Source organism: Poeciliopsis prolifica, unplaced genomic scaffold (genome assembly GCF_027474105.1).
Source record: "Poeciliopsis prolifica strain line A6 unplaced genomic scaffold, Auburn_PproV2 SCAFFOLD001, whole genome shotgun sequence".
NCBI lineage: Eukaryota > Metazoa > Chordata > Actinopteri > Cyprinodontiformes > Poeciliidae > Poeciliopsis > Poeciliopsis prolifica.
The window spans coordinates 1,302,201-1,327,543 of NW_026562376.1; the positions used below are offsets into that span (position 1 = coordinate 1,302,201).

At 40.8% G+C, this 25,343-nt stretch overlaps 1 protein-coding gene across 1 annotated transcript in view; it reads right to left on the reverse strand.

Moving 5' to 3' along the window:
- The window catches only part of LOC129375051 (chromatin remodeling regulator CECR2), a 42,973-nt gene that overhangs the window by 8,319 nt on the left and 9,311 nt on the right, over window positions 1-25,343 (reverse strand). The window contains 13 exon segments of the mRNA XM_055053905.1: window positions 79-449; window positions 2,685-2,811; window positions 2,899-2,990; window positions 3,064-3,101; window positions 3,874-4,003; window positions 5,599-5,749; window positions 5,825-5,914; window positions 7,786-7,946; window positions 8,026-8,093; window positions 8,391-8,471; window positions 8,611-8,738; window positions 9,560-9,743; window positions 12,291-12,385. Coding sequence (XP_054909880.1) covers window positions 79-449; window positions 2,685-2,811; window positions 2,899-2,990; window positions 3,064-3,101; window positions 3,874-4,003; window positions 5,599-5,749; window positions 5,825-5,914; window positions 7,786-7,946; window positions 8,026-8,093; window positions 8,391-8,471; window positions 8,611-8,738; window positions 9,560-9,743; window positions 12,291-12,385 — 1,716 coding nt within the window.

The following is a 25,343-nucleotide window of genomic DNA, read 5'->3' on the forward strand; positions in this document are numbered from 1 at the left end:
ACACAGAGACATTAGTTTGTTTAGTTTCAGGCTCAGGTTCAGGCAGGCGGGGACGGGTCCAGGATGGTCCGTGATTACCTGCTGTCCTGGATGGAACATGTGCTGCTGGTTTGGAGGCAGGCCGTGAGCCGGTCCATGAGCCAGGCCTTGACCCGGGCCGCTGGCCCAGTGGGGTGGGAGCTGCAGTCGGGGCATCCGGCTGTCCTCTGCCTCTGCAGGAGAGCTGCCTTTTCCCTGCGGGTTCCTCTTACGCTGGACCTGCTCCGTCGCCCTGATCAAGCTCTCCGGTCCTAAATGTTTACTGGTCCGGTTTCGCTTCTTGTCCTTCCGTTCTCGGTCCTCCCGGCTGATGTGGAACTCCTCGTCCGTGTCGCCGTCCTCCGATGGGAAGTGTTTCAGCAGCGCCCGGTTAAAGCAGCGCTCCAGAGATTCGGCCATGACGGTGTATTCTGCAGACAGAAACCGACCGTCAGACAGCATTCCTAAGGAACACCGGACTTTCTGAACCTTCTGTGATGCGTCACATTTCCTTTCATAAAAATATTCCTGAATAGTTTCTAATATCTAGCAGCAATCGATTATTGGAATAAACAACTGGAGTACGAAGACTCAAAAAAAGGCAGTTTGCAGAAAAAAACAGCATACTTACAGTAAATAAGCCAAAATTGTACAAAAAAATCTAAAACTTTTTGCATTTAAGATAAAAAAACTAATTTCTTTGGTCTGTAAATCTACCCGGTTTTCCATTGGCCCATGTGTGGCTCACGGTTCTGCTGAGGTTCTCTGGAGAACCAGAACCTTGGATATGGATCTGTAGCTCTTTCCAGACTGACAGGTGTTTCCTTTAGAGCAGAAGATGATGTTTTGCTGTTTGAGCTCTTCAGGCCTACCTCATGCTGTCAGCCGGGTTCTGGAAGTGATCTCTGGCTGTCATCAGGTAAAATGTAACCATAAGCCTCTTGTTGTTGATGAATTACTCTTGGATGTCTAAACTCATGATGTTTTTCCTCAGGTTTAAATTCGTAAAACGGGGGTGAATACTTTTATACCTCTGTCATCACAGAGCGTATTGTCACTGACCAGCTGCTGGAGTCAGTTTCTATCTGTCTCAGCGACCAGGTCAGAGGGCGTGGGTTGGCCCTGTTGGCTCCCCCTGCCTCAGGCCCTGCAGCATTTCTCCTGCCCCGCCGCCCCAGCTGGATGGACGGCTCCAGACAGAGCGCTTAGGGCCTGGAATGTTCCTGTGGCTCTGCGGAGCCCGGGTCCCCTTCAGCACAACTCAATCACTCCCCATTAATCACTGTCAAGGCGACCTGGACCCCCTCCAACACAGACCCCCTCCAACACAGACCTCCTCCAACACAGACCTCCTCCAACACAGACCTCCTCCAACACAGACCTCCTCCAACACAGACCTCCTCCAACATGGACCCTCTCACTACCCCCCATTCCTCCAACACTTCCTCCATTTTCTACAGCACCTGCAACAGTTCTCCCCTGAGAAACAACAACACTTCCTTCTCGCAACAAACATGATTTACTTACTAATGCATTCATTTTGATAAATTAATTACAAAGTTTAATTAAAATGTTAATGCAACCAATCACCCCTTCTCATTTTGAACATATGAAAGGAACCTTCTGCATGTTTCTGGTACACCCATAAATCTGATGCACCGATAACAAAGCTGCTTTTCTTTTCCTACAGCAGTCCCTCATAGTAACAATGCATGTGGAAACAGTGGAGAGGACAAACTCCCCTTTAACAGAAAAAACCTCCAGCAGAACCAGAACCAGGCTCAGCACCAGCCATGAACGACTGGAGGTTTAAAAGAAGTAATTTTCTCTCTACCAACAAGTTGCTGTAGTTACACTTAAATCTGCTTCTGATTGGTTGATCAGTCCCTCATGCTGACTCCTTGCCAGGAAGCTTTAGTTACCGAGATCCTGGGCCAGACCGAGTCAGAACCAGGACCAACTGCCATCTGATTTTTAAAGAGGTAGTATCATGTGTTTTCCATGCACATTGTATAATTTTAAAGCACAATCAAGTAACTATGTTAGCTTCAGTTATTTTAAAAATGCTATATGTCAAACATGACTTGAAAGAAATTTGACTTGGTAATTTAACACCTTAAATTGGGACTGTATCTCTTTAAAACTCCTGCTCTTTAAAACTCTGCCTCCAGGGAGTCATCTCACCATGGCTCCTATGTTAACCCTTTAATGTTTTAACCAGCGTTGGTCAGTTGCTCAGCAGTTCTCTGCGAATTATTGCTGGCTAGTCTGAAGGAGCTGAGTGGGGGAAGAGCCGCATCGTGAAGACAGAGTTAAGTCCAACCAGGCCATGGAGATTAAAGGATTTAAAGAATCAAGGCAACACTCCAGATTTGCTTATGATCAGATAATAACATCATAAGATTATGTGAAGCTCAGAAAAGTCGATTTTACATAAGAATGCCCCTTTAATAAAGATCTGTAGGGCTCCAGTTTTGTCTCTGAATTATGTTTGAACTACAGTCAGAATGATAATGCAGTTAATTGCACTTTATGTTATTTTTTTTTTTTTTACATACAAAAGTCCCAAGCCAGAAGCTTTGTATTGTGTTTCTGGTATAATAATTATAATGGAGTCCCACCATTAATAATTAATTCCATGCATGTTTGTGAGGCTGATGGCTTACCGCTGTCTTCTCCATTGTATTCCACACAGTTTTCAAACATGAGCTTCACGTCTGCCATAAACTCCTCCTTGGCGACGTATTCCCCGTCACCGAGCTTCTTTTCAATGGTGGACAGGTCCATGGGAGTCTGGCAGGATGAAAGGTCAAATTATTCTATTAGCCTATAAAAAACATCATTAAAGATAAATAATTAACACTATATAAGTGAATTTACCTGGATGATGTCATGGTAATTTGGGGCATAGGAGTCATCAACAGGCTCTAAGAAAGGCCAGGCGTCTTTGTGAGCTTTCAGGGCCTCCAGCACTGAACACAAAAGAGATCGGGTTAATTCTGCAGTGCTGATGGGCAGCAGATGAGCTGCATTTTATCAACATACCTTTGTAAAGAGCGGTGCAGTCATCGTCAATGTCGTAGCTGTAGAGGCAAAGATTGGACATGAGCGACACTGAGTCAGATACATGAGCAAGGCGCCTTGTTAACAACGCAGAGAAGGAAAATAACTCTAACATTTCATCAAATAATCTGAAAAGTGCAGCAGAATTCAGCCTCTGTGTGAATATGTTACAGAATTACGTTTAGCAGTGAGACATTAACTTTTTAACCAGTTTTCTAGAAAAAGTTAGACCAGTTTTCTTTCAGTTTTGCTTCAAGCTGAGTCAGACTGGGAACACTGGCTCAGAGAATCAGCTTCCAGTTTGAGTTGGACTTTGACTAGGCCGTTCTAACACATGAAAATGCCTTGACCAGAACAACCTCTGCCTCAAACTAAGACCTTACATTTTTCTGAGTTATCCCTGCACTTATGCTGCAAACTGAACACCGTTACTCGCGCTCTTCTCCTACTGCTCACCAACTTGCATTACTTGCTGTCATTTCCACTCAAATCTTTATATTTATTTTTTTCTCTCCATAGTAGCTGCCCCTGGTCTGGCAGTTGGCAATGATTCCTGGAGGTTGACATAATCCTGCCATCAACTAATCGACTCCCTTTGCTGCTGTTGACTTTTTACTTTCAAGTTCTCCTGGTTCAGTTATTCAGAAAAAAATTTAATTTTGAAAACCCTTCGTTTTTCTTCCACTTTCCCATAATACTTCACTTTGTCATGTTTTTATCAGTCAAAATCTTGATTAAACACATTGAAGTTTGCAGCAGCAACTTGAGGAAGAGTTTGATTTGCATTCTCACAATTCTTTGCTCTTCCGTGTCCGCCTGACGGGGGAAGACGGCTCCAGGTTCAGGAGTTCGGGTGGAAGATCTTTTCCCTGGGAGAGCAGCCAGGCCTTCTCCTCACGCATCTTCCGCCTCTTCGCTCGCTCTGAGGGAAACCAACACACACACTTTTATCCACAGACGACTTTAAAAACTCACCGCACAGCGGCTTCAGGAAAACGCAGTTTCCCCAGGCTTTGAAGTTCGCGTTTAAAACCGTCTTTGAGGCCGTCAGCACGGCCGATAAAAACCAGACCTCAGCTGCCAGAGAAGAGCAGAGCGAGGACGCATCAGCGCCTCCGCTTCAGCTTCCAACATGAAAGGCGGAGCGGCCTGCCAAACCCCCTGCTGTGTGGATTAAACATGTCTGACGGAGAATATCTACAGTCCACAGGTCCTGCTGCGCTATGGCAAGTCGATTTACCATAATATCAGATTCATTTACATTCCACATTTCATGACTAAACACATAAGTTAAGATACATCTAATCACGATCGATCAGATAAGTAAACTAGTCATAATTATTTATTTTTTTTATCATTTTTTTCTCCGAAGAGTTTTTGCGGCGCTAGTAGCTCGTAGTTTCGACAGTAGGATGACAGGAAAGAGGGCGAGGAGAGGGGAAGACATGGTGCAAAGGTCGCCGGGTCTGGGAGTTGAACCGTCCGCGTCGAAGACTGAGGCCTCCAAACGTGGGGCGTGCTAACGCCCTGCGCCACCACAGCACGCCCCATAGTCATCATTCTAATGAAAAATATGTTCAATGTATTTTTTAATTAGAATGGTGCAAATGAAATTGTGGATATATTGAAAGTAAATAATGACACAGTAAAGCTAGCTTAGCAATATCTAGAACTGTAATTTTGACTTGTAATGATTCTTTTTAAGATATTGGCAAATGAATTAGAGATATCTGGAACTTTGACGGCTTTACGAGATATGGCAGGCCGTTTTAACATAAAATAATTTCAGATATCGAAACATGAGTTTTGATCAGAGACTATATTTTGACTAACTGGAATGATAATTCAAGATATATGCAATTACATTTTCACTAGTAAGATGAAGAATTCAAGCCATCTTAAATCACATTTTAAGTCAATATTTCTTTCAAAACGAGGTCACCAAAAATGTCATTTTTAGGTATCTGAATTAAGAATTTGGGCTCAAGCCCTCTGGCGTTGTCACTGAGCTGTCCAAACAGTTACCGCCAGTATTTTGGGTTTCCTGCACTCAAAAAGAGTAACAACAACAAAAAAACTATCAATATCTATTTGATATCTGTATTATAATTACAGAAGGTCAAACAAATTCAATCTTATGCTAAAACTGCTTGCCATAGAGCTCATCCATAGAAACATCCCTGATATTCCTCCGCTGGAGAACAATCAGCCTTTCGTTAAGCCCTGATAGGAGACATTAGAGGCAGGAGGGATCCTCTGATTACAGGCTTTCCATCCCATTGGTTCATCATAAAGCTTCTAGAATCACTTCGCCTCTCAGGGAACAAACCACAGCAAAGGAGATGTGAAAGAGTCTGTTACTACAAAATCACACCTGCTACCAGCATGAGACAATGAGACAATGAAACATTATCAACGTTCAACAATTACCACCAAAGCCTGTTTATCTCAGAAACCGTAGAGTCCAGCTGTGAGAAACATCTGGAGCAGAGAGCAGCTCCACCCGCTCAGCCTCACCCTCCACAGCTTTCATCTTCTCCAGCTTCTCCCTCTGCTGCTCCTCCTGCAGGAGGCGCTCCTCTTCCCGGCGCTGCTCAGCCAGCAGAACCTGCCGGTCCAGTTCTTCGTCTTTCCGCTTCTCCTCCTCTGATCTGGCCTTCAGATTGTCCTGCAGGCATAAACAGGAGAGTTTTACGCTGAGTCGTCAGGAAAACATGCCACGCTCCATGTGTGCATGTCGCACCTCTTTCTCAGGTTCAATGTGGTTTTCAGAGAACCACTGCGAGGTCCGGACCGGCGCTGGGTCCAGTAACTTCTGCTTCTGCTCTCGTTCCTAAAGAAAAAAAAGCACAAATTTAGTTCCGTTTCTGAAACTCGGGCAAGGAAGATTAATTTCGCTCTGACTTTAACTGCTCAGTATCACAACTCCTCCTCCTGTTTGCTTATTGGCCAGGATGGAGAAATCGATCTCAATAGGAGAAATGCCAGTTGGAACACTGAGGGGAGATGAGAATCAAGTGGATTTGTGTAGGAAGACGCCAGAAAGGCCAGCATCAAGTCAAACTAAAGTTGAAGTTACCGAGGTTTTCCTGTTTAAAGGGAGTTTAACAGGTTGTCAACTGTATGTAGGCTTGCTTAGGTTGTCAACTGAACCCAAGGGTGGATGTGTGTGTATGTGTGTGTGTGGGTACTTGTTTAGCCAACTAACCAACCGAATCAGTAACCAATTAATTAACTGGAGTAGAGACTCTAAAAACAAGTCAGAACAGCCACTAAGTCAAAACTGAGCAAATAGAAATGTTTATGTTCCACCCAGAACGCCTTAAGTGGAAGTTTAAGCTTCACTTGGTTCAAATTCTGCAAAAATCTCATATTAAGCATATTTTGCTTTCCAATTGTTAATTGAAAACATAATCCTCAGATCTGTACAGAGTTGAGCAGAAAGGGTCCAGCTTTTCACCTGTTGATGTTAGAATAATTGTTTTAGCTGCAGCTGACCGAGCGTAAACTAATGGATTGATATTCTAGCATTTTAAGCAATAAAATGTTTGTTTTCTTATCTGAAAAAAGGACCTGAAATATTTATGTCCGTTTTTGACGTATTTCTAATATTGTATAAAAAGGCTTAAATTGATTAACAAAAAAATCATTGAGATGAGGCTTAGATTGTACAAATTAATGAAAGTCAATGCAACTCCACACAAGCAAAGCATAGTGAGACAGGAGTGTGTGTGTGTGTGTGTGTGTGTGTGTGTGTGTGTGTGTGTGTGTGTGCATTCATAGCTGGAAAGTAAAGAGAAGAAGAAGGAGGTGTGTGGGAAAGTAGGAGATAAATGACAACGATGGAAAGAAAAAGAAAGACTCATTTCAGTCAGAAACACTGATGAATCCCCAGGACCTTCAGCTCCACCCAGACCAGTCAAACAGCTGCTGACATGTGGGGGAGAGACTTCAGCAACCTTAAAGGGCCAGTATCATGTGTTTTACAGGCACCATTTCACAGCACAATCAAGTGACAATATTTCCTTCAGGAGTTGTAAAAATAAATAAAAATGCTGCATATATTAAATTTGACTTCCTGACTTAACACTTGATATTGGGCCTCTGTCTCTTTAAAAACTGCTGCTCTTTCTGGCTCCTCTCCTAACCATTTAACGTTTATACCAACGCTGCTCTGATCAGCAGCTCCTATAAAAGGCTCAGCAGTTCCAGGTGTTTGCTAATTGCAGCTGGCTAGTCAGAAGGAACTGTGTCTAGGAGGCGAGTATGTCCTCCCAGGCATTTTGCAGAGCTGAATGATTGCCATACAGATTAAAGGATGTCTCAAACATAAAAGAGTCAAAGCAACAGTCCAGGTTTGTTTTTGATGCTGTAAAGCTCAAAAAAGCAGATTTTACATAATACTGCTCCATTAAAATTTCAGTTACGTATGTGGTACTCTACTTTATATTACAAATGTAATTTAAAACTACAAATGTAGAAATGCATTTTTTCTGAAGTGAATTCAAACTAATTTGAGTTTGAAAGCGATCGACATCTGAACAGATCTGCTTCTCGTTGACTTGGGGTAAATTGTTCAAAGAAGGTTCTGCAGAGATGCTCTGTTATCAGCCTCTGAAGCTAAATAACGATCAAATGAGTTTCTGTCAAAGGAACCTGCAGTAAGGGAACCGTGAGTGGTGCCGACGTGTTTCCAGCTCTGACCTTGTGCTCGATCATGCTGCTGATCTCAGGCAGGAAGTTCTGGCTGATGACACGGTAAAGATGGCGGTCCTGTGGGGACGTTCTGTCCTTGATGCTCTCCGCCAGGCTGATCCACTGCTCCTCCGTTTCACACACCAGAGACCAAGCGCCGCGCTGACGGCCTGCCGGAGGCACAGCAGGGGGTTTGATTCAAAGGTAGAGATGATGATGATGGCAAACGGACAGGTGTCCAAATCTCACCTGTGCTTGGAGGAAAGTCATCCAGCCCGTTGTCTGACTTCACATCTGCCCCCTCACTTTCATCTTCACTGAGCAAAACAAATGGAAGGAGATAAATAAACCAATAATCTGCTGGAACAGGGATCTACAACACACCTGGCTCAAAAGGCTAAGTCGGCAAATGCTGCCAAGGCCTGGTGACTGCAGCTGCACATGTCACCACAGTATTTGTTTTCTTCCAGTGCTAACGAGAAACAACCAATCGGAACCAGAAGGTGGGTCTTAGCGCTATCCATCATGTCCATGCGGCATTTAGAGCTGCTGCGACAGTTTTTTTTAAAAAGCAGCGCAACATGAGTGCAGAACATAATATTGTTCATATTTACCTTAGATTATTGTCTTCTAGCTTTTGTTTCTTTGGTGGTCTTCCCCTCCTCTTCCTCTCTGGTAATGTTAGATCAAATTCACTGGAAGAACATTTTAAGGAGTTTAATTAGCTCCTGAATGCTTAACGAGTCTGTAAACACGTGTTAATGTCCTGTTCCAATGACACGCTTCAACATCTCCCATTAAACCAACAGAAACCTGAATGCTGTCTGATCTCACCTGAGACTCTCAGCTTTCATGTCCATTGGCTCCTCTTTGTACATACGAGTGCCATAGAAGTACCAGTAGAGGGCACCGTCTCCATCTTGCCCCAGGGGTTCTACCCTCAGGCTGTCTGCATCCAGCCCCTGCAGGAGGAGATGAAATTCAAATCATATGTTTTGAGTAGTTAGTGATTAATGCCATTCAGTCCTTTGAACGAACCCATTTAAATTACAATAAATAAATAACCTCTGAAATGATTCATTAAATGTGTGATTAATTAGTTGAAACTGAAAATAAGGAAATCATTTATTAAATCGTGAAATAATTACATCTGGGTTTGCAAAAAGGAAATTTATACATTCAATTGAGACATGTAATTAATGTAATTTTAAATAAACAATTTTAGTATTTCTTTCAAGTTTCAAAAAAATAATGGCATTAAATAATTATTTTATGAGTTATTGGTTGCATTTTGCACTCTTCATTCTACATATTGTCTGTCTGAGAAAAATAATTATAATAAACCTTTTGATATTCTTATCTTTTATTTATTTTATCTTTTTTGTTAATTTATTATTTTCACTAAAAAAATTACATTTCTTAAATTACGTTTTCTTATTTCTTAATATTTTTTTATCTTAGATATATTTCATCACCATAGGCTCCTGAGTCTATGAATAGAGCAGGGAAGGACAAGCCTTGGCTCCAGCCTGTTAATAACCAAATTATTGGTTTGTTTTGTTTTCTAATTTGCAATGTTGTCGATTTACCAAAACAAAATGAGTCTGAAATCTGAACATTGATACAGAGTTCAAACATAAAAAAAGATCCATTGAAATTTGCATGATTTCAAACTGACCAACTGCAAACTTCAGGTGTAGATTTAAAAAAAGCTAAATAAATTTAAGTTAATGAGGAAAGCAGCTTCTTTTTAAACCACAACATGACTCCACGTTTAACTGACCTTCAGCAGGTCAAAGACGTCTGCAGCATCCAGGCGGTAGTCGCAGAGCCGGTGCAGCAGCTCCACCTGAGTGCGAGGGTGGAGGCTGTCAAACGGCCCATCCCGGAGCGGGTTGGGCTTCCCCTCCTCCAGCTCCCACCTGTAGCTGATGATGTCATCCAGGTATCTGCTGAACGTCTGGGGTCTGAACACAATGGCGGCTCTGTTACAGTCTGCCTAACAACTCCACAGAAATATCTAAGAGAGATATTATTCTTCACGTTTATGACGATTAACATGTGATGCGTGTTTGAGTTCCTCATCTTTATTCATTTTTAGATTTAAAATAGAAAAAACTGAAAACAAGGACGGCATAAAACTACTGGTTGACTTGATGACAAAAATTAACTGAGTTACTTGCAGGATATATTATTAATTAATAACATTCTGGTTGAAAACTACATAATCAAAAAATAAGCAACACTTTCAATTGCTGCTAATTAATTGAATAAACAGACATATGATCTCAACATCTAAGATATTTACAGCCTTTAATCTGTGTTTCAACCATCAGGTTGGAACAAAGTGTTTTTCTATCAATTCATCTTCCCCCAGTTTCCCTGATCATTCATGGAGCTTCTTTAGAAAACTGACATTACATTTTTAACTGAAGCATGTGCAGCTTTCAGACGGCATTTTTTAAAAATACCTGTAAAAGTTTCAACTGATGCAAAAGTGCTCAGCTTTAATACTTTTCCTTCCTTCCTTCCAGTCGTTTGTTACTTTGCCTGTAAATCTGACACACCAGCTACATCCGCTAACAACAGTAACGAAGCTGCTTTTCTCAACTCACTGAGGTTTAAGTTCTGCCTCTAAACGATCTGACCGACTGTTGTTGTGCTAAAAGGAGTTAGCCTATCAGCAAACTATGCTAGGCTGAAATAGCATGCTAAACATGTTGCAGCTAACACTGATATTAGCGTCCGCAGTCCAGTTTTGTCCTCATTGTGATTTCAACGGTGTAGCAAATGTTTGGTGTTCATTATTATGAATGCTGATTGGTCTTTCTATGTGATCTTCCCTCCCGGCCAGGTTGTTATTGCTAGTATTTGTTCTTAATAACTCACCTGATTAAATAAACTTTAAATAAATAAATTTAAGACCAGTTATCAACATATTTAAGACTAACTTGCATTTTTCTTCTAATGAATTCAAAACATTTTAAGACGTTAATTTCAGTTACGTGAATGGAAGTGTTTTTGAGGATGCACAGACAGACACCCTGTTAAACTTTTCATGGGAGCTGGGTTTCTGCTGCTGGGTCAGGTATGAGAGATAAACAGGACTTCTCCTCTGCTGTTCTTGGGCTGAGTTTTATCTGAGCATCTGTGGAACTGCAAACAGAAAAAAGTGGCTTATCTTGACAGAGCAGCGTGCGTTTTTCACACCGCTGCAGGCTGCCTCCGTCCCTCCTTTCTGCCCCTGCTCCCCCCGCCCCTCCAGCTGCAGCTGAGCGTTTAGCGCGTGCGGATGAAAAGGGCAGCTCTGTGAAAGGCCGCCCCCAGGATGCCAGCGCCTGTCTGCTCCAATAAAGCCGCCTGTCTTCCTATAACCAGCTGCCTGGGTGGAAAAACTGGATCGTGCTTCGGCTCTTGCCGCGTTACGCTACTTTCTAACGATGGAGAGAAGTAGGAGGATAACAGACGGGGAATCCCCCTGAGCAGCTAAAAATATCTGGATTTGAATACCAGCCTCTGCTGATAGTCACTTTCTCCCATCATGAGAACACAGGAGAGAGAATGGTTTCAGCGGTTTTATTGCATTCATGCAGAAATCAAAACACCTCACTGTTGTTGCCCTGGTGACTCAGACTTCCTGTGGAGCTTCCTGAGACCTCTGACTAATATAACATGACATTTATAGATAAATTTGATGGTTCAAATTTATCTAAATGTTTATATGTTGTTTTATGCAATCCGGATTGCTTACACACAAACACCATGAAGGGGTTAAGCCCTCTAACAGATTAATATCAGCCAAAAATAGCACCAGGAACAAGACAGAAAAAATATCCAAATGTGAAAAATGAAATAATGAGATTTCATTATCAGTGTGGAGCAATTCTGGCCGACTCTTCTTTGGAGAATTGTTTTACTCAGCCATTTTGGAGCTTTTTACCAAGGTCATGCCACAACATCATAAAATATGTTCACTTTGAGACTTTGACTAGGCCACTCCAGAAATGTAAGGCCCCATTAACACAGAGCGGGTTTTCAGTGAAACTCTCACATTTTTGTGGCGTTCCAGCCACTTGATTACATGTCTCTGATACAACCAACTAATAAAACATTACGTTGCATACTTTCAAATTTTAAGATTTAGTAGAGCTCAGAATGGCACTGACAACATACTAATCCTATAGAAATCTCCTTTCAAAATTTTATTCAGAAGTAATTCAAAAAAACAAACAAACTATGAATTAAAAGAGAAGATTTTGTTTAGAAAACTAAAAGTCAGAACAAATATTAAAAACAACTGTAATTAGAGAGATTCATATCTGGAATAATTGTATAAATGAGTTAAAAATGAGTGTTTTTTTACTCTCTAAATTAAATCGGGTGATGAAGATGGCCAGAATGCAGCTGTTACCCAATTCTGCTCATTTTTCTGACAAAAACAGCGGGCATGGCCCATGTCAGCGTGTTTTTCAAAAAGCACGACAAAACAGCTGATCCTTAACTTCTCCACTCACGTTATATCAGTGCGCTGGTAGCATCCTTGCAACAAGCAGGCAACGAGGTCGCCGAGGAAGTCCAGGTCCTGCTCTGACAGAGCCTTCTCCAGCTCCTGGAAAGAGAAAACAGGGACACGTTTAATTAAAGGTAAAGAACTGTAAATGCAGCAGGGTTCAGCTGCAGCAGGGTTCAGCTGCAGCAGAGTTTAGCTGCAGCAATAACACTCCAGTCAGTGAGTAGCGCTAAACTCAACAGCAGCTAAACAATGGTCAGATCAGAAGCAGGAGAAAAACAACAAAAAAAGCTCATTTTAAATAAATTTGGAAGGATCTCCTGCTAAATCGATCAATGTTTTGATCGATTTAGCATCATGAGAATGATGCTAAATCATTCTCATGATTTAGCATGAGAATGAGGCTGCAGGGAAGCCTATGAGGCTGCAGGGAAGCCTCTACAACTCTGAGGTGAATGTTTCCAGCTGATCCAAACATCATGGGAGCAAAGGCAAGGCCGTCATGTAAACTGGAGCAATCACAGCAGGGTGTGATTTTATTCTCTCCTGTCTGTAGTTTGACCTGATCAGGGCCTGGTGACCCAGATGATCAGATCAATGATGAAGCAAACACTCAGGAAGGATTTAGCTCTCTAAACACTTCTTCATCCTCCATCTCGTTTTTTATCATGTTTCTACATCAGAACTACATTCTATATTGAACTACTTTCAATAATGAACGTAGTTTTAATGTGTTTAGAACGTTATAGAGTCAAAGCAATCGGCACTTCATCATGTAAACAAAGAATAAACATCCATGAATCTCGTGTTTAGGGTGACAGCGAACAATTATTTTAGAAATTGAATATTCTATTGATTATTCTGATGGTGAATCGCTTAATCAGACAAAAAAGAATACCACAATCTTTATAAACATATATATGTACATACACACACACAATATACATGTGTTGCACTTTTTTGGTTTAGTTATTGTTCTGAGGGTATTTTTCTTTGAATAAATTACATGTTTTAGACTGTGTCCTCCAATTTATTTAATTACTAAATTAATAGCCAATTATATCAATTAATCACAATAAATCCGATGAATTATTTCAGCATTCTTATGAACCTCGTGTAACTGACTCATCAAGCTTTTAACCAGTTGCCACTAAGCCGTCATGTAGCGTCCATCTTGAATCATCTGCACGCTCCCTCCTGCCTGCTGACTAGAATTTACTGTATTCTGCAGCTTCGTGTGAGAATGAAAACAATCATCTGGAAGAGAAAGAGAAGCTCTTCCCGGTAGGACTCTGCAGGTGGATGAGGCATTGCAGTGGCGTGAGTCAACATTCAAACGACGCTCTGCAACATGCAAACAGGAATATGAAAACTGGATCTGGTAGGGAAATCACATAAACACCACAGCAGAATAAGGGTCTTATTTAAAGTCTGGGCAGAGGGAGGCATAGCTGCAGTCTGTCAGCTGTTCAGTGAAACTTCCTGGTTCGCTAGCTGCTGTCGGGCTTCAGAAGCAGCGCGACCTTAGCAGTGACCCCTCTCCTGCTCTGCATTGTGTTTCAGCCTTTCAGGTTTTATGAGGCAGTAGTAACTGGCCAGGCAAACTACAAAAGACCCGAAAGCGCCAAGGAAAGATGGCCGGCAGCATCCATGTGCCCCTCTGCTGACCAGCCCATACACATGGCCTCCCAGAATGCACTGCTCTCCTCAACCAAACCAAACCCAACTGGACAAAGGGGAGTTCATCCGAGTCGTCGGTTAGTTTTCTCAACTACAGAACAGAAAGACAAGACTTCAGGTTCAAGTCCAAGCAGCTGGAGGGCAGTGAAAATTATTCACCCCAAAAACTGGATCCTCTTTTGCTGTTTAAGCATCAATATGGATGAACTTTGACTCTGTCTGGTTTGGAGAACGGATTGATATTGAAGATATTTCTGGCATATTTAAGTTCATGCAACATCTTAGCTGGATTTAACAACAAACTTTGAATAGGCCACTCCAAAACCTTCAGTTTGCTATGGTAGCTTTAAACCAGATTTGACTGGAGGCAGACTTTTTAAAACTTCCCATTTCCCCAATAGCTTTGGGATTATGGAGTTGAAGGAAAGTTCTCTTCTGTTCCATGCTCATAGCAGTTTTCACTCTGGTATGGAGTCCAGAAGCTCTACAAAAGATTGGATCTGAAGTTATAAAAACAATATTACCCAATAAACTCAAAGATGTTCTGATAAGATGCTGCTATGGATAGGAAGGTGGCTGCTTTATGGTTATGTTTGGTCTGAGAAGATGGGAGGTTGGGAGGACCTTAATGAGATACAGAACAGAAAAATACTGGTTTTCTAATATAATGTAGCCCTAAAACAACCGGTGCTTTGAAATACATTGAAATAAAAGCTTTTCTATGACATGGAAGCATGTTTAATTATTATGCCGTCACATGCGTCTTTGTCTGCCTCTCCCTTCAAGGACCAAGCTTAACTCAGAGGTCACCAAAGGTCAGCATGCACACCTCCGGGCCAAGGAGGCTGACGGAAGCCAGGAGCCAACAAGTCAGCACAATGAAAAACATGAGGAGGAGAAGGAGGAAGAGGGGTTGAAAAACAGGATAAATATTTCTGCTGGAGATTAAAACAAAAAAGCATAAAAACTAAAAACTGATCCTGATGCAAACTTCTGTCAAACACAGGAGATTGAATTTGAATAAAAGTTTTGCTTTTAGAAAATGTAACCAAACCAACCACTCCTATCTGATCTGATGAAAATTTAAGATCACAGAGAAAGTTACAGGTCTCAGGTGCCAAGTGCAAAACCTGCCCAGATGACAGGAACTGAGGGAACTACATCCTGTTTGATTCAAACTCACTTCTTGAAAAACTAATGATGGATTAGAGCTGTTATAAACAACGATTGAATACAATCACTGATTTATCTGTTTCTGCAAAATCATATTGGAAATCAATCAAATCTTTATTTATGTAGCATTTTCCAACAGCACCTTGCATGGCAGGCGCTTTACAACAAATTCAAAACACAACAGAACAGAAATATTTCTAAGTAAAATGCTAAAACATACAACAACATTAAAAGAAAGTACAGAAAATATAATGAGGCGAGAGAGAAGTCAGTCATCAGGTAAAGACCTGCTTCAGTGAAGATCCAGGCCCGCACATACGGAAGGCAAACCAGGTCAAAAACACAACCTCGAAAAAACAAAAAAATCAGCGTACTGATAAATAAATATTGATTAGTTTTTATTGTTGAAATCCAAACTATTGATGTGGCCTTTTGTCTTCCAGCCACAGGTCTGTTTTGAGGTGTTGTTCTCATTTTCTCCTTTCACTCTACCCTGACCCCACAACATGAATGAACTCAGACAAATTCTAGTAGTTTCCTCCATTTCTGGGAAGTTGACCGATTTTCTCCACTATATCTAAAACTGAGACTCAAAAACTCATAATTCCTCATTTCCATCCTACCTAAACACTAAAGGTACCTTTAGTTTCAGAAGGAGTCAGTGAAGTTTCACACAACCAGAAATACATCTGCTTTAAAGAACATCTGAATCTGTTCGCCCAGAAATGGAAAACAAACCATAACAAAGAGACAGAACAGCTCCAACTGCTCACTCTGCATTCCCTCACGTGTTTCCCAGCTGCCCGTAAACTTTGATCTGAATATCTGCCGTGTATATCTCTGCCAGCAAGCGCATGTGCAGAGGAGGCAGAGATCCTGCATGGCGCTCTTTTCTTCCTGCAGGCTCCCGCCGGCCAGCCTCTGGGTCACAGTGGACATCCATCAGGGGCTGGCTGCACTTTGAACACGCTCCGAAAACCCTGGGGCCTCCGCCGGGGCCACGACTGGGTAAGGCGCTGTGCTAGCAGATCGAAGGCCCCGGGATTAACACCACCCTGCTCCAGCAGTCAGGTGGAAAGCAGACCTGAGCTGGGTCTGCTCCATCCTCACGCCGGTGCTGCACCTTATTCTGTGACCACCGTATATTGTGACGGTAGGAGGCGCTGTTGCAGTTTTATGCCAGAGCTTGTCATATCTACAGTCACAAAATATGATAGCGCTTATCATATAGTGTTGCCACTCTGTAACTTACAGTAAAATACTAAATACTTCAAATAAATATGTGACAACTGATATTAAGACATTGCTTTTTATTAATTGGAGGAAGGAGAGAGTTTGCAAAAATACTTTGGTTTAAATATTTAGTATTTTAAATTGCAGTTTGGTCACATTATAATAAGCACTATTATAGTCTGAGGCTGTATAATGTATAATAATACATTATACTGTATTATTAGTGGTTAGATATTACTTTTATTCTTCGTCAAGCTTCTTTATTTTCCATTTGGTTTGTTTTCCCCATGTAAGGCTTATGTTTTTGTTAGCATTGTGTTAAAAATGCAACAGCGCCTCCTGCAGTGTGGGCTCAGAACATTGTATAACACTGGCAAACATTATAAAACCTATAATCAATCACTTTAACCCAAAAACTTCACACGATGCTGAAAACACAAAGTGTTGTGATGATTATTCAAACTTGGAACAAAAAGAGAACTTTGGCTGTTTGGCATTAATGATCAATGGGGCTCTCAGATAAGGCGGCTGGAGAAGTGATAAGCTATTGATTATAAATCATAGCTGCAGCGTCATTTTCTGGTGGAGACAAAGCGGCTTCAGACCTGCTATTCACCCTGCAGGCGTTTCTCTCCCCAGGATCCCTGCTGCTTCCCTCCCCCGGCTCTGCAGCCCAGAACCTGACTGGGCCCCTGACGACACCCTGAGCCCTCCACCGCCTGCCCCCTTCCCTCTCCCTGTCCTGATCTGTCCTGCATGCGTCGGCCCGGTCAGAGGCGGTCAGTAGCCAACTGCCGTGGCTCTCCTCTCATTAAAACGACTTATTCTGCCTTTTAGTTCAGGTTTCCTTCAACAATTCACTTTCTTCTCCTACTACTCTCCATTAACATTATTTGCTGTTATTTGACTTGTTAACTTTATGTTTTCTTTCAGTTTTTTTCCTCTCTGTAGAGGTTAAATCTGGACTAATGTTCTGTTTGGCTGTTATCAATGTCACAATAAATCAAAGAATCGCTTGAAAAATTAAGATGAGCTCCATGATTTCATTCAGACAATTATCATTAAAGAGAGGCTCCTCTTTAATGATAGTAGCTAGATTGATTCTTTTTTTTTTTTTACTGAAGTCCTGTCTGCCTCTTTTGCCTGTTCTCCCTCTCTAAGCACAATGATTAATAATTAATAATAACACAACTTTGCCTACAGAGGAGTTTTAATTATTGCTGGTTTCAGTTATGTTATTTATTTTGGATATTTAAAATGTTTTTCAGTTCCAGTGTTAATTTTTTTTTTTTTTTTTAGAAATTAAAGTTCTTTGTTTGTTTTTAGATAATGTACTTGCATTATTATTATTATTATCATCATATTGCTGAAAATGGCCTCAAATTGTCACTTATCACAATCATTTCTGGGATGATTTATCATCCAGTAAATCTTGTCATGACAGGCCCGGCTGTGAAGCCGCCCTGGAGGAGGATTTTGGATTAGATAAAACTAAAACTAATTCTCCTGCTAATGACTGTCTATTACTTGAACATAGAAAGTTCTCCTGGTTCAGTTCTAATGCTTCTGCTTGTGTCTCTTCTCTGTCTTCTCAATCCACCAGTCGGTCATGTCAGACAGCTGCTGATACTGACCCAGGATCTGGTTCTGGTTCTGCTGGGGATTTCTTCCTGTTAAGTTTTTTTCTCTCCACTGTCGTTACATACATGCTCAGTAGGAGGCATTTCTGGAAAGTCAACAAACAGAATGGATGTGTGATTGAGCTAAAATTACTTCTTTTCCTCTAAATGAGATGTTTGTTGTGAATATAGAAATAAACTGAACAGAATGAGGCGCCGATGCAGCAGGACAGACTGACCCAGCATCTCCACAGAACAAGCTGAACTGTCTCTTTTGTCCGTAAAACAGTGTGAGAAGTAGCAGGGAGATGACTCTGCAGCTTGAACCGCTCCCTTTCTCCTCCTCACAAAGCCCGTCACACCTAACGCTCCCCCATTAACGCCACCAGAACTTCTCACGGCCCAAAGTCCTGCAAATGAAAATCTGGACAGTCATGTGAATCCACCTTTTTTTTTTTTCTTTACTGTATTGTACTTTACTCAGTTTTGATCCTAAAGTATTAAGATCCAAACCAGAACAACCCTGTATGTTTTCCAGATGCACAGTTTGAAAAAACTCAGCCCAACACTTTAATATATCTGAACTATTAAATGTTTGCTATCAATATAATTCTATGGTTTATGTTTGACTGAAGGAAAATTAACCTACAAAGACCCTGAAATGAACCTTTAAGTGAAAAGAGAGACAAATATTAGCTTCAATGTAAAGTTTGGTGTGTCAGATGAAATCCCAGTATAGTGCAGTTAGTGGTACCTGGTCAGGATGAAGTCCAAATTAACGCTGCATCGTCTCTGTTCATTATCAGACTGAATCAACAAGCATCAAACCTCAACCACATCTCTGCTGCAGGTCGACGCCAGGCATCATGGGAAATCAGCTGCTCTAGTCACATTAACCACTGAGAACACTTCACCCTGCAGCCACACTCAACCATAAACACATTCGTACAGACCAAACGCATCCATACGCCGATAAGCCAATCAATGGCTGACTTGGTATTAATATGTTAATATGTGGTAAAAGGAAGCTGCAATCAAACTCAACCTTCAAATTTAGCTAAACATTAAAAGTAATTTTAATGAAATTTTATGTTTTCAAGAGTCATTTGTTTGTTTTACTAACTCAATGGTAGCAGGAGAACTGGAACCAGAACTGGATCCAGAACTGGAACTGCTTGGGTTTGGTTCCAGTACAGAACAAACACTGCAGCTTTCATTTTCCTTCGTGATAAATCCATCTTGACAGCTTGCAAATGATGACAAACATGACTATATTTAACTGGGAACCATTATACACCCATCACATCAGAAACATTATCAGTTGACAAAAATGTACATGGAAGCTCGCATCATTTGAATAAATATAAATGTTTTAACCTGCGATATGATCTATGGTACATGTCAAGTCCGTTGGTAGCCATTTGTTTGCTCTGAGAACAATGCTTGGCGGTGGCAAACCTCCCAAATAAGGAAATTATTTGAGTATTTCCATACAGAGATCTTTTGCATCAGAAAACATAGGATGAGGGATCATCATGAAAACATGACAAAACCATTTATCTTACATGGACATGGTGCCAGGGCTTTTCATTTTGATGACAGATACTTTCATTGACATGAATACTTGCTTTTGACAAATGAATGATCCATTTGGAGCAGGAAATGCACTTCCCTCGGTCAGCTAGGTTTTGCAGTTTGTACTGTTTTAAAAATGCAATAGCTGTTTTGCAGATGTTATTGATGTGAGAAATGCACCAAACTGACTGAGAAAAACTAAAACCACAAATACTCAAAAGTCTGCAGAATGTCTGCACTTTAAGTTACATATTATTATATTATTGTAGATAAACGAACCAGTGTTTGATTAAAGTGGACTAAACAGGGCTGGTGTAGATGCGACCAAACTCCTTCCCATTTGCCTAAAAAGTCCGGTTTGTTTGGGGAGGAGTGAATGCAAGATTAAACTTGTTCATTGAGGAACTACAGAGAACTAGCTTTTATAACTAACTGGCATATTATGTGATGCATATTGTCCCTTTTGAAACACGCAAACAACTACTATTCTGATGCAGACCAAAAAACAGGAACTCTGTTAGAACAGAGACCTCCAAACCTCAGGCTGGGTTCAGTTAAACTGAACGTTTGTATGCAGATGGAAACGCCAAACAGACCAGAGATCGCTCCAAAAGCATGAAGTAAACTGCAGCACAGGGCATTCTGGGTAAATACAACCAAAGCAAATGTGTTAGCCTAGCGTTAGCGGCTTGTGGTTTTTAGCTACAGACAAAAGAAAAATCCTCCAACCGCTGAAATCTGAAGCCACTCCATGTTTGTTTCCATTTGGTGAAGAAGGAAGGTGCACTCCGTGTCTTCAGAGGTTTTATGCCTTCAGTGGTTCTTGGTGCAGCGCCCCCACAGGCCAGGAGGGGAACAGGTTGCTCAAAGGGTTTGGCTGGTTTGACTCAGAGCAGAGAGAAAGAGAACCACAGCAGCTGGAGATTTAACAGATGGTGAAGTTCTGGTTCCCACAGAACCAAGTCTACCGGACTGTCAGGTGTGAAAACAGACAGCTTTTCTTCAGTCTACATTCCTACAGTGAGACTGTTTCAGCTCCATATTTACAATATTTTCTCTTTCAGAAGCTAAGCTTGTTCATCCCTCAGTGTCTCTATCCTGTAAAACATGATAAATATTACATTTTGGCTCATAATAACAGACCTTGCATGTTTATGCAAACAGCCTCTGATCTTCAAAGCAGGCTGATAAACAAAAGCCAAATGTACGGCAGAGTAAACATGACTCCTGTAATCTCGTGCAGTGCAACATCATTTTGTAGCATTATGTAGCAATTATACTCCTACAAAGCTTTAATTCCTCCGCTGCAGTGGGATTCTGGTGAATAATAGGTTCACTTCCTATGTTTGATACACGAGGACCACGCTGTCCAACCACCAGGAGACGATTTGCTTTAATGAGTTAATGAGTAATCAGTTTAAACTGATTTGATGCCTTAAATTTTCTTTGATTTTTTCCCCCTCAAAACTCATAAAGAAAAAAAAACAGGCTAATGGAAATTATGATGAAAATATGATGAGAAACAGACGCATCCCAAAAAGATTTCAGAGGTGTTATGCATCAGACTGTGCTGGATTCTGGACTTAAAACTTGTTGTTGACTAAATATTTTATTGGTGAGTTGGGCTTTATTTTGCAATCCTGTCTGTTTTGTTTCTGTTTTGACAAAAGGGTTTACTGTGTTACAGTTATCATTTGTAAAGAAACACTTTTTTATTTCCATTTTTAGGCATTAAAATAAAGGAAAACACAAACATTTGTACAAAGAGCACGGCTGCATCTGGATGCAAAATTATGTTTTAAAAAATGGAAGCACATATTTTCCAGTAAAAAAATCTTAAATATAACTGGTACTTTTTTATTGTGGGAATTTGATACACATTATTCCATTAAAAAATGTTTATTTGTTATTATACATTTACTTAAAATCAGCTGATTTTAATCAAAGTTATCAAAAGATCCAATGAACCGCTAGTGGCTCTGGAGCCTCAGGTTGCAAAACCCTGATCTAGCTAATATATGAGTTTCACTTTCTGAGATAACCGACGACAAATAATGCACTTTTACACAATATAAAAATTTTTTGAGATGTACTCATAAAATTAGATTAGTGACATAAATAAAAAAAGTCATTACAGAACCGCATGAGACCTGAACATGCCTCTGATGAAGAGGAGAGGAAGGAACCAGGAGGATGTTGCAGGTCTACCAGAGAACCGCTGCTCCTCCACTAGTTAGAGGGCGTAATGGAGGCCGGCGGGGGATGGAGGGGCTGTTTGTTGTGTAAAGGCTCCAGTCTTCCTCCACCAGCCCCCCCACTGCACATGGTTCCTCCAGGAGCCATCATCTGACAACACCCCAACCCCCACTAGAAGCCGCCTCCTGCCACATGACAAAGCCAGCTGTGAAACCACAGGAAAACGCCCTCACATCCTCAGGATGTGCAGATCATCTGATCAAATGCTAACGCTGACATCTCAGACTATTGCCTCAATCATCTGACTAACAGCTCCAAACTGTAAGATTTTCACTTTTCAACACCAAACGTCTGATATCATTTATATTATATTGGTTTTTCCTTCCAGCTGCTTCCCCAAGCAGCAATCAGATCGATCTGAAGAGTCGCAATCATTGATTTACAAAAATTAAACTGAGAGATCGAGAACCATGATCACATTAAATACAAAACACACTCTGCACTCATTCCACCGTCCAGCAGTTTCTTATTAAGTCAGGATCAGGTGGGACAGGTGGGGGAACATCAGGACGCTGGACACATCCAAGCCGTCCTCAGGCTACGGCTGGATCAATCACAATGAATCGATTCTTGAAATATTCATCAACTAATTTAGTAATCGAGTAATCATTAACCAGAGGATTCAAATGCTTAAAAAAGTTATTACTGTAAAAAAAAAACCCTTGGAGCAGCAATTTATGTTTTAGTTTCACTTGATTCAAATTCTGTAAAGAAAATGTCCTGTTAAACACTGTTTAATGTCCAGTTATGAATCAGTTAATCCTAAACATGATAAGTTTTCTACATTTTTATTTTATTCAACAATAAACTAAAAAAGATTATTTCATCCAAATTAACAAATTTGTCAGATTTGTACGTCATTATAGATACAAAACATAGTCTTGGACTACATTTTTCAGACAGTTTCTGCATTTTTAGGGTTAATTATTTTCTTATTTGAGAATAAGAAATAATGTAGCGACCTCACTATCGCGGAAAGTGAGGTCGATGTTTGTGGTTCTAGTCACTCCAAAAGGAAAAACCTTGTTACCCTGAAAGACAAAAAATGTCAATTTGCATCCACTATGGCTGCAGGCCAGATCTTCTCCATTCTAAACTTTAGCTCAGAGGACCACCAAAAATCCTTCAGAGGGCTGTAATTGGCCCCCGGGCCGCACTTTGGACATCCCTGCTACACTGTGTTGATGTTCAGTGCAGTTCCACTTTGAGGAAACCGCATCATCAGCTTCCTCAACTCAGCTTCCTGCTCCAGCTCACATCCCACTGGATATACTTTAATTTAAAGAAAACTCCCAGCTAACTTTAGAAAGACGTTACAAACAGGATGTTGCTGTTATTTCAAAGTAACATTTAAAAAAACTTAAAGTCTGGCTGGTGTGACGAGGTCCTGACTTTCCCAAACAGCACAGCAGCTCCCCAGAAGTTATCCCACATGAAACCCCCCCGGACCACCGAGTCCAATTCATCCCAATGGGGCCACATTCTTGGTGCCACCACAGAGATCTCAACGATTTTTATTCTGATCCTTCTCATTCTACCATAGATTCAGGATTTTCCAGCCAAATGGATTTTGATTTTACCCAATTTTCATTCCGAGTATTAGGGGCGGGTAATATCCCTCACAATATATTTCTTTAAATACCGCAGTAACAATATCACAGATGTTATTAGACATTTTCTGTTTCTTCTTTTTTAAGTTGGATTTTGCCAAATATGTAACTTCAAAACTGTTTTTTTTTACATTCTTTTATAAACTGTCACTAAATAAAAAATATTTATATATAAATTTACACAAAAATCCCACAATGTGTTTAGTGCATTAAAAAATGAAATGGATTATCATATATAAATGTAAACTAAATTTGGCTGACAAAAACACTCTGAAATCAGCTACTAAACATAAATAAAATACTTAAATACACAAATGAGACAAACTGCTGTGGTTCAACAGAACATTAGTTTTACTAGATGTTGAAATGTTTTTCCCTCATTGTGTGCAAAACTAAGAATATTGATTCAATATAAAAGGAAATCTTCCTTTCATAAATACTCAACACCAAAACATGTCACATAAAAACCTGCATAAGGTAAAATCTTGTGTGCGTTCCTAAAGCTCAGGAACTTCGTTCATGACTGTCAGTGTTTCGTGTTCTCGTTCTCCTTAAGTTTTTCTATAATCCAGCATAATATGAAAAATTAATGTTATGGAAAGTCGATTGACCCTTTTTATCCAAGAGAAAATTTTTATCAAAGATGGCAGCTTATCAATTAATTGTTAGTCCATCAATCAACTTTAGATTAACTAATGAAATCAATAACTTGAATCCCTATACATCACTCAGTGATAAGAGTTTCTAAAAATAAATTAGCTTTTCAATAACACTCTAATTTATTGTATATGAACAAACAGCAGCATGTCCGAAGCTAACCGTTAGCTGCCGGTTCCTCCCAGATGTGACCTGGTGAGCATTTCATCACCTTTGGTTTCTGCTTCACATCCAGCTGCAAAGGGACTCCCTCCTCCCAAATGCCCTCCACCCCCTCAGACTGGAGACAGAGAGTGGGAACCATGGGGAGTCACCACAATGAGTCTGGCAGAAAAATAAGTGCATGCACCACTCTGCCCCCCCCCCTCACACACTGGCTATGTGGAACCATCTGATGCATGTACTGCTGTCAATCAGATCAGGGGGAGGGGTGGCATGATCCTCCATCGCCCCCTAACTTAGCATACAAGTGACAACGTATTACAATAGACTTGCAAAAAACTGTTTGATCTTTAAGGGTCCTCGTGGCTCCGGGGTCATTTAAAGCCTCCATGTTTGAACTTCCTCCCTTCCTGCTGCCAGTTCAGACCAATAAACTATTTCATGCTCATGAGGAAAAGTTTGTAATTCAGTTGAACCGTCTAATGTTTGCTTGATTAAACTATATTTCAGTGAATTGTAGGTGTGATTGCATTTGGGCCAGATGGCTCGCTGGTAAAATAACGGACTAAGAGTCTAAATTTTTCTTCTCCCAACTAGAGTGAATGGCTTCATAAATAACAATCTGCGTTCATCAAAACTGTAATAATACTCTAATTGCAGGTTCAGGATTGACGTGTACAATTTGTTTCACTCTTACTGAATTTTATCGGTTTGGGATTCAGAAAATGCTGATTCTGTAAGGAGACCAGGTCAAAACCTTAACTTTTATGTGTCTGTGTATTGTTGATTAATTGATATAAAGGTGTTAGATGGTCGGTTGGAGTCCATCTCCAGCAGTCACTGGGTAAGACGCAGAGTCTGCCTTCACCTGGTCTAGAGTCCATCGCAGGTCCATCGCAGGACATCACTGGACGACTGCATGGAAGAAGTGAAGACTTCTGGTTTTCTCTAAGATTCTGAGCAGCTGCAATGTGAGCATTTGAATTCCCTTCTGCTTTTCTCTGAGGCTTGAATGTGTGGTCAGACTGAACATGACAAGAACACGGAAGCTTGGAAAACGATTATTCAATAGATACTGACTTGTTTGTAAAG